The 9,314-nt window shown below is 38.6% G+C and overlaps 1 protein-coding gene across 2 annotated transcripts; it reads left to right on the forward strand.

Annotated features, from left to right (window-relative positions):
* The first annotated feature begins 493 nt into the window (after positions 1 to 493).
* Positions 494 to 5,873, forward strand: LOC4349093 (probable serine protease EDA2). Of its 2 annotated transcripts, XR_001540203.3 has the most exons (15): positions 494 to 738; positions 974 to 1,096; positions 1,171 to 1,326; positions 1,509 to 1,694; positions 1,847 to 1,963; positions 2,101 to 2,154; positions 2,234 to 2,305; positions 2,810 to 2,915; positions 3,038 to 3,134; positions 3,470 to 3,564; positions 3,859 to 3,933; positions 4,064 to 4,147; positions 4,698 to 4,800; positions 5,144 to 5,290; positions 5,472 to 5,873. XR_001540203.3 is itself a non-coding variant. In XM_015757280.3 (14 exons), exons 1-14 carry the CDS (start codon positions 544 to 546, stop codon positions 5,151 to 5,153), a joined length of 1,473 nt encoding a protein of 490 aa, XP_015612766.1. In that variant the 5' UTR covers positions 494 to 543; the 3' UTR covers positions 5,154 to 5,395. The 2 variants fall into 2 exon arrangements, 1 of the variants encoding a protein (XP_015612766.1); XM_015757280.3 differs by lacking the exon at positions 5,472 to 5,873 and having other exon boundaries at positions 5,144 to 5,395.
* The last annotated feature ends 3,441 nt before the right edge of the window (positions 5,874 to 9,314 follow it).

The raw sequence follows: 9,314 nt of genomic DNA on the forward strand, positions 1-9,314 counted from the left end.
GTAGCGCTCCCGCGGAACCGATCTGCAGAATAGGTATATTTTCACAAATTTTTCGCCCTAGTTTATATAAACGCAATTTTGTTTTAAAAAAAATGGATATTTTCAAAAAAAAATCGTTAAACTAAAGGGAACAAAAGTTTTATACTTACATTTAGGATGTAATACACTTCAAGAATGTGGCACCTTTTTAGGGTTTGTAAATACTTTGTAAACAAAGGGATGAATTAATATTCCTCTATAAACTAAACTTAATTAATTTTTGAATAATTTGACTTAGTATAAAACTAAAACTTTTTACATTTCGCAATGGAGCGGGTACAGTGTAACTGCTCAACTCTTAATTTGTCGTCAACAAGTTCAGATCCTGTGTTTAATTTTCATTTTTTCCCCCTCTTAGAAATCATCGTTTTGTTCCTTTTTCCTAATCCTAAGAATAATAAAAGTCCACTATAATAGTATAATAGCTGTAGTACTCCTCGAGAGTCGAGTCCTCGTCTCGGCCAAACAAAACACTCGAACAAGAGTCTCTCAGCCACGGAGTCGATGGGGTCTCGTCCTCGCGTCGCCTTCCTCCACCACCACCACCACCACCACCACCACCTCCTCGCCGTCGCCGTCGTCCTCCTCCTCCTCGCGCGCGGCGCCGAGCCGATCGCCGCCGGCGGTGGCGCCGCCGGCCGGCACCTGACGACGGAGGAGCGGTGGATGGACCAGCGCCTCGACCACTTCTCCCCCACCGTGAGTCGTCTTCTTCCTCGTCTTCCTCCTCGGAGGAATTAGTTTTGTTTTACTCTAAAACCCCCTGGATTAAAACTGTTTCTCAAAACGATCCCTGAGTGGCTCTGGCTTGTTCACTCGTCGAGGGCATGGATTGTATTAGTTTTAATATCAGGGGCTGATATGTAATGTCGCGAGAAACAAAAAAGTTCTTTGGGTTTAGCGCCCTCGCGCTGATGTCGCCGGCGGCGTGCAGGACCACCGCCAGTTCAAGCAGCGGTACTACGAGTTCGCCGACTACCACGCCGGCGGCGGCCCGGTGTTCCTGCGCATCTGCGGCGAGTCCTCCTGCAACGGCATCCCCAACGACTACCTGGCCGTGAGACATCGCAAACCCATCGACGGTTGCCGATGCCATTTCTGCTGATTTGTTGGGGTTCCTCCGCCGTGTAGGTCCTTTCCAAGAAGTTCGGCGCCGCCGTGGTGACGCCGGAGCACCGGTACTACGGCAAGAGCTCCCCGTTCGAGAGCCTCACCACGGAGAACCTGAGGTTCCTGTCGTCCAAGCAGGCACTGTTCGACCTGGTCGCCTTCCGCCAGCATTACCAGGTCAGGATTCAGATCGACGAAATGCATGAAAAATCTCCCTATTCCCGTGTAAATCGAACTGTTTATGGTCAAATTCATGTGAAATTCCCCTGCGTTTCAAATGGGGATAAACTATTTAGCACGTGATTTTCTGATCTCTCTCTCTCTCTCTCTCTCTCTGTGTGGTTTTGTTGCTTTTGTAGGAAATCTTGAATGCTAGGTACAATCGATCATCGGGGTTTGACAATCCTTGGTTCGTCTTCGGGGTATCGTACTCGGGTGCTCTTAGTGCATGGTTCAGGCTCAAGTTCCCTCACTTGACATGTGGAAGCCTTGCGAGCTCAGGGGTGGTGCTTGCTGTGTACAATTTCACTGACTTTGACAAGCAGGTTAGGAATTATGATTTAGGAGTACAGTTTCACCAGTGCTATGGACAAGGATCATGGTGAGTCATGAACTCATGATCCTTGTATCCATGCTGCTGTTCTGTGTAATCCACTTTGGATCTGATGAAATTTTTTGTATGGCTACCATTGTGTAGGTAGGGGATTCAGCTGGCCCTGAATGCAAAGCTGCCCTTCAGGAGGTAACTAGACTTGTCGATGAACAGCTTCGGTTGGACAGCCGCTCTGTGAAGGTTTTATTTGGAGCAGAGAAGGTAACCCCTTGTGATTGAGGACTTGGGATGTGCATTTTTTACTTTTGTAACATAAAAGTACCTCTAGTTCTACACGATGAATACAATCTCTCTGTTTCCAGGATTTTCGCATGCTTTAATCCACTTTTGATTTGCAGTTGAAAAATGATGGTGATTTCCTGTTCTTCCTGGCAGATGCGGCGGCCATAGGAGTATGCATGATGTGAATTATGATATCACTGTAACTTTAAGATATATTTTTGGTTGTTGAAAACCTATGCCATTTTGCAGTTCCAATATGGGAGTCCTGATGCTGTATGCTCCCCTCTAATCAATGCGAAGAAGACCGGGAGAAGTTTGGTGGTAATTCATCTGTTACTTTTGATAATAGCCAGAGTTTTGACTTTTTTTTAGAAAGTTAAAGTTTCATTTAGTTAAAAAAATACCCGGCTTCTGAATCTATCAAGGATGCAGTCGGACACATTACACAATCACACATACACTGATGCAACAATCAAAGTAAAATGTACGGGTCTGGTATACATCCAGGTTTATTTTCAACACTCAAGAAGCAAGCCTAAGATTACTACACCATATGAAGTGGGATAGTAGAGCCTTGGATACCCACCCCAATTGTGCCGTGCCAGTTTTTTTTAATGAAAATTGTGCCTGGGTTTTCAACTTAATCTTGACATATCAACAATCATGTCATAATTATGTTCTTTAAACATTGTACCTTTTCATTTAATTTGCATAGGCCACCTATTATTTTTTATTTATCCTCGTGTAACCATTGTATTCTGGCAGTACATTTGCAAAAGTACATTGATTCCAGCCTTCTTGAATTTTCATGTGCTGGTTTTACAGGAAACATATGCTCAGTATGTGCAAGATTTTTTCATTAGAAGATGGGGGACAACTGTATCTTCATATGATCAGGAATACTTGAAGAATACGACTCCTGATGATACTAGTAAATGATTTTCTATTTGTTCTCTTTTGCTAGCGAAACCAAACTGCAGTTACACCATGACATCGTTTTCTTGTTATTTGCCATGAATGTAATACCCATAGTGCATTGCCATTTATTTTTAGGTTCTAGACTTTGGTGGTTCCAAGTTTGCAGTGAGGTTGCCTATTTTCAAGTGGCACCCAAAAACGATAGCATTCGCTCTACAGAGATCAATACAGGGTAATGTCCTATGTTTTTTTTTCCATCTCTGTATGCTTATTCTTTTTCAGTCAAGCCTTGGGTTGGGTACCTGTTTAAGAAATTGTCATGTTTCGATTACTCTCGTTGTGATCACTCCGTGTTTGCACCACAATATGTTCTACTGAAGTCATTGCCAGCATACTATTTGACTGTATTTTCACCTTCGATAATCTCTTAATGCAGTGTATCTTAGATATCCTGGACTCTTTTGATTTCTATCTGTTGCTCACGTTTTTGCTCTTTGGTATATATAATCAAGTTCACTAGCTAATACTTTTACCATTACATATGCCTTTTGCTTTGCATATCTCCAGGTACCATTTGGACCTATGCAGAAATGTCTTTGGTGAAGGTGTTTATCCTGATGTGTTCATGACAAACTTGTATTACGGAGGCACAAGAATTGCTGGTTTGTCTCTCTAGCTAGCTTTTATTCTCTGTATATTAGCATTTTTTTTGTGGAATCATTGGCCTATCCATGCCTGCGAAATGGAATCAACAATTTCAGCAGTCCAGCTGCCACCTTGGTACGGTCTGTAAATTTCATTGTACACTAACCGTAAGCATACTGCATACTATGGTTGTGCTGCTTTCTAGATACCAGATTTTTATCGCTGCTGGATTTCAGATTTTCTCACTGTTGTCCTGAATGCTAAATTGATACTCACATTTTTTTCCCGATTTTGCATGAAAAATGGTGCAGCTTCTAAAATAGTGTTCACAAATGGCTCTCAAGATCCATGGCGCCATGCCTCGAAACAGAAATCGTCGAAATATAGTGAGCTTTCAAAGTTCTCATCTACTAATATGTTGGCTTGTTGCTATCTCCATGTTTAGGTGTAGCCTTGCTCTTTGTGTATCTACTCTACTTGCAGCATGCACTAACTGAGGCTCGCCAACATTTGTAGTGCCATCATACATAATCAAATGTAGAAATTGCGGACATGGCACTGATCTGAGAGGATGCCCCCAACTCCCTTTCAGGATTGAAGGTAGATTGGAAGTGTTTTCTAGAGTATCTTGGTATGATGAATACATATGTTACAAAATAACTACATAAGCAATACTACCTCTATATTTATATATATGACACTCCTGACATATTCAGATCTTGGTGTGTAAGACCACAATTTTTCTATTGAAATATAACGATAACATTCAACAAAATTGTAATATTGTGAAGTACATAACTATCAAGAAAATTCTAGCTATATGATTTTTATGTTTTCAAACTAAATGTTTTGAGAGTTATTGATGGTCAAAGTTTTAAAAGTTTGATCGGATAATTTCAACAGTGCCATGTATTTAAATATAGAGAGAGTATTATATTGTGATTAACTTTGGTGGTTCTCCTTTGAGGACCACGAATATACAAAGCTCTCTGCATGCTCTAGTAGCATTACTATGTCTATGGTACTAGTATGGTTCAATAGTGACTTACACAAGGTCGATATGCACTAAATTCAGAGGAAAAATCTTCCTTTTTCCCGAGGTATGTTTAGATAAAAAAAAATTCTGACATTTTTCACATTGCATTATCAGGTGACCCTTCAAATTGCTCATCCCCGGCAGCCGTGAGCACAGTGAGGAAGCAGATCGCCAGCCACATCAGCTTGTGGCTATCACAATGCCAAGAACCAACAAGGTCAGGGTCTTGATCTCTTCGATGCCCAATAACACACCAGTAATAACAACACGGAAAAGATAGGACTGTGCAGCGATTGTGGCCTGCCTTTCTTGCACATCTCTCTGCGCTGCAAGTGCAAGGTTCTCTGCTGATCTGCTCAGACATGCCGCAGTATGCAGTGACAATCTGGGCAAACGGCCGAGCCTTGCATAGCCGTTGTGTCGCGGCCGTCCACCGTCTGAATTTCTTTCTGAAAACATCAACAGCTTGAACATCTGATGCACTCCTGTTCGTAGCTCCCGTAGAACATCTGATGATAGTGCTCATGGAGATTTGACCCCTTGCTCCATCCTGAACGCAGGGCATGGTGATGATGACTCGGGAGTCGGGGCTACAATAAACACAGTTACACAGACCAATCTACGGTATCCATTGATCTACTCTAGTACAATTAAGGTGGTGTTTGAATGTCCTGAAGATGAAGGTTAAGTTTTTCACGCAAAACGAGGTGGTAATAACGTGTGATTAATTGAGTTTTAATTATTATAAACTTGAAAATTGGATTAATCTGATATTTTAGAACAACTTTCATATAGAAAGTTTTCGCACGAAACATACCGTTTTGCAGTTTGAAAAGCATGCCATGAGTATCCAAAAGTTAATTCAACTTTTGTTGGAGAAAATAACAGGGCCTAAATTAATAATGGATTTTAATGGATGAGAAGGATTAAGATGTGCAACACCGTCAAAGCTGTCGCCCGAGTGAACCAAAGCTTGCCGTCAGCGGCCTTGCAGTCTCGGGAGGTCGTTTCAGTTGCGTGGGCTTCTCTTTTGTCTGTATCTCTCGTGCAAGGGCGGGCATCTAGGAAATGCTGCTGCCTATTTTAACATAGCCATAATTTAGTTTATATAGGCTGTGTTTAGTTCAGCGTAAAGTTTAGATTTTGGTTGAAATTAGAGATGATGTGACTGAAAAATTGTGTGTGACAGGTTGATATGATGGAAAATGACTGAAGTTTGGATCCAAACTTTGGATCTAAACACAGCCATAATTAATTAACCATGGTAGTACACGGAATATTTCTCGAGCTCTTCCAGTCTTCCTTGAGCAAGAATCATCGGGAGTTGGTGTGGGTGGATGATGTGTTGATTTTTAGATTCTCTGTGGATATATTTTAAGGGGACATATGAGACTAACTGTAAAATATTTTAAGGGGATACATCCGGTGAAAACTTAAAAACCCGTAAAAACCCCGTGAATTCATGAGAAAGCTATTAGAAATAGGTGTAAGCATTAAATACATTCACATCAAATTTTAAGTTTAAACTCAACTTTATTATGGAGTAAAAAAAGACAAAGTTTAGATAAATAGTAACACAACACTATTCACCTAAAAATTGTTTTATTTTTAAAAGAAATTAAGTTTGGACTTAAGATTTGATATAAATGTATTTTATAGACCTTTCTCTAATATTTTTTTAACATGCATGAACAGTTGAGCCACGACTCACGAGACAGGAAACATTCGTATTACTACACCTCTACAAAGAGCACATCACACGATTGTAAGACGTTATTGCCTAAAATATCCTGAAATTTAAAAAAAAAAAATCAGAACGGTTCTGCTGAAAGTCCAAAAAATCCTAAACTTTGTTGAAATTCCACTTAGCATCCTGAAATTTGAATTTAAAAAGCCCATAACTATAATCCAGACTTGGAATTATTATAATCCAGATTATTGAGAGTAAGCTGAAAGAAACAGACAACTTATTGAAGTAGCTTATTATAATCTGATAAGCTCGTTTAGGTGAGCTTTTTTCAGATTATTGGGTGAAAAATTACCCACCATGCCACCCCACTCCCTCTTTAGATTTGCATACCTAATAATCTAGGCTCTAATAATCTAGAAAAGAAACAACTAACCGTTTATTCTACTACATATTATAATAATCTAACTTATAGTAATCTGACTCAATAATCTAGATTATAATAATCTTAAGCTGAAAGAAACCGGGCCTAACCCCACCATCTCAGGGTCTTGATCTCCAGTATGCCCAGTAACATTATTACTAAATGCAGCCATTGCGACCTGTCTTATCATCTTGCTGCGCTGCAAGATGCAAGTGCAAGGGCAGCCTGAGGCCTCTCTGCTCAGAGCCTCAGACATGCCCCAGCATGCTGTGACAAGCCTGGGCCACGGCCGAGCCCTGCATAGCGGTTTTTCTGTCGCGCTCGTCCACAATCTAAACGCCTTGTTGAAAAAAATATCAACAAAAGCCAAAATTTGAAATTTTAAACTTAATTTTAAAAAAAATTTAACATAATTTTTTTAGCGTTAGCTTTTAAATCGCTACGAACAAATATATAAAAGTTTTAACTATAAATTAAGTTTTATTTCCTAATAAACCGTTTTGATTTATTAGGTAACATGGGTTACCCTGAACTTTTGATATAGAGTACTCCTGTTTACTCCATCGTCAATGCAGACCAATCTTTGGGTATCCATTGATCTACTGTTGTTCAGCTGAATCAATAATTGTTATTGATGAGAAAGGATCAACAAGTGCAGCAACACTGTCAAAAGCTGTCGCCCGAGCGAACACGAACCAAGCTGGCCCTGCAGCAGCCTGGTTGAACAATCACATGCGGTGGGGTTTTGCAATTGTACTGCGACGCTGTGACACTGATGATCGATCGAGAGATGAGTATGGCGTGGCTCAGTTAAAGCTGGAGACATTTCAGACTCATTGCGCCGCTGTGGCAGGGACCGCAGAAGGCAAGTACGTACCCCTGCTTTTGGCGGCTTCTTCACAGCGGTTAAGAGCAGTTACAGTAGCAGAGTAGTATAACCAACCTATAAACATATTTCGAAAAAATAAAAAAGAATAGAGAAAAGTAGCGGACTATAAATTTATAAATTTATAGCTAGCTACAGCACAGACTCTAAAATATATGTGTATATGACAAGTGAGACCAGTATTAATTGTGTGGTGTATGTTTACAGGTAACTATTGCATGAATTGATTATAAAATTAACTATAGATGATTTGGAGTCAATAGTTGGCTATTCTATTAAATTTGCTCTAATAGTAGTAATTGTAACAAGAGACGTGTTATCCGGATGAACTGTACGATACTACCTCTATAGTAAAATATAATGTTTTTTACCTATTTATCTCGTCATTGAATTATGAAATGGAGAATAGAGATGTACTCACTCCATCCAAAATATAACAACTTTTAGGCTTTTGGATTTTTCATAAAATATAATAACTTTTTTATCAACATTATCTTTCCAACCAATCACAACCATTCTATCTTCACTTTTCATCCCATCACGATCTTCTTTTATTTGATTCTACCAACTTTCTTAATAAACGTGTTCAACCCTAAAAATTCTTATATTCTGGGATGGAGGTGGTAGTATTTATCCACTACATCCATTCCAGAATAAGTTAATCTAATACGAAATGTAACATATTATAATACTAAAAATTTGGACATGTGACATAACTTATTTTGAAATGGAGGGAGTATTGAATTACTCCTGCAATGTATATACGGTTAGACACTCCTTTTGAATTGTTCAGTTAACTACTTCCTTGTTAACTTCCTATGTTAAGTTGTTTTAATTTTTTAATTAAACTTATTCAAATTTAATATTTTTTAAAAAAATATTAATACTTTTGATATGAAACAAACATATTATATATATGTAAAGTTTGATTAGTGAAATATTAAAGTAAATTATACTCCCTCCGTATTTTAATGTATGACGCCGTTGACTTTTTAATCAACGTTTGACCATTCGTCTTATTCAAAATTTTTGTGTAAATATAAAAATATTTATATCATGCTTAAAGAACATTTGATAATAAATCAAGTCACGATAAAATAAATGATAATAACATAAATTTTAAATTTTTTGAATAAGACGAATGGTCAAACATTGATTAAAAAGTCAACGGCGTCGTACATTAAAATACGGAGGGAGTATAATATGAGATGAAGGCAGTGTTAATGTTTGGTTTGAAGCGGAGGGAGTAGCTTTTGGCCGTGTTAGTTGTTTTGGTAAAAACAATTAGCGTATACGGACACACATTTGAAGTATTAATAACAAAAAAAATTATAGATTCCGCTTGTAAACTACAAGACGAATCTATTAAGCCTAATTAATTCGTCACTAGCAAATATTTATTGTAGCACCATATTGTCAAATCATCGCGTAATTAGACTCTAAAGATTCGTCTCACAATTTACATGCAAACTATGCAATTTATTGTTTTCTGTCCACATTTAATGCTTCGTGCATATGTCCAAACATTTGATGTGGCGGAAAATTTGGAAGTTTGAAGGGAACTAAACATGGCCTCTATCTATCTACTGAACTTCTGCCGGTACTCTTATATACATGCCTGGTTTAGATGGCAAAATTTTTTGTTTCGGGTGTCACATCGGATATACGGACACATATTTAAAGTATTAAACGTTGTTTAATAACAAAACAAATTATAGATTCCACTAGGAAAGT

The sequence above is a fragment of the Oryza sativa genome, chromosome 10 (genome assembly GCF_034140825.1).
Source record: "Oryza sativa Japonica Group chromosome 10, ASM3414082v1".
NCBI lineage: Eukaryota > Viridiplantae > Streptophyta > Magnoliopsida > Poales > Poaceae > Oryza > Oryza sativa.

Coding starts and splice junctions, on each gene's coding strand:
- LOC4349093 (XM_015757280.3), top strand. CDS start 544: ATGGGGTCTCGTCCTCGCGTCGCCTTCCTCCACCACCACCACCACCAC. Junction 1,097..1,170: donor TCCCCAACGACTACCTGGCC/GTGAGACATCGC, acceptor TCCGCCGTGTAG/GTCCTTTCCAAGAAGTTCGG. Junction 2,306..2,809: donor AGACCGGGAGAAGTTTGGTG/GTAATTCATCTG, acceptor CTGGTTTTACAG/GAAACATATGCTCAGTATGT.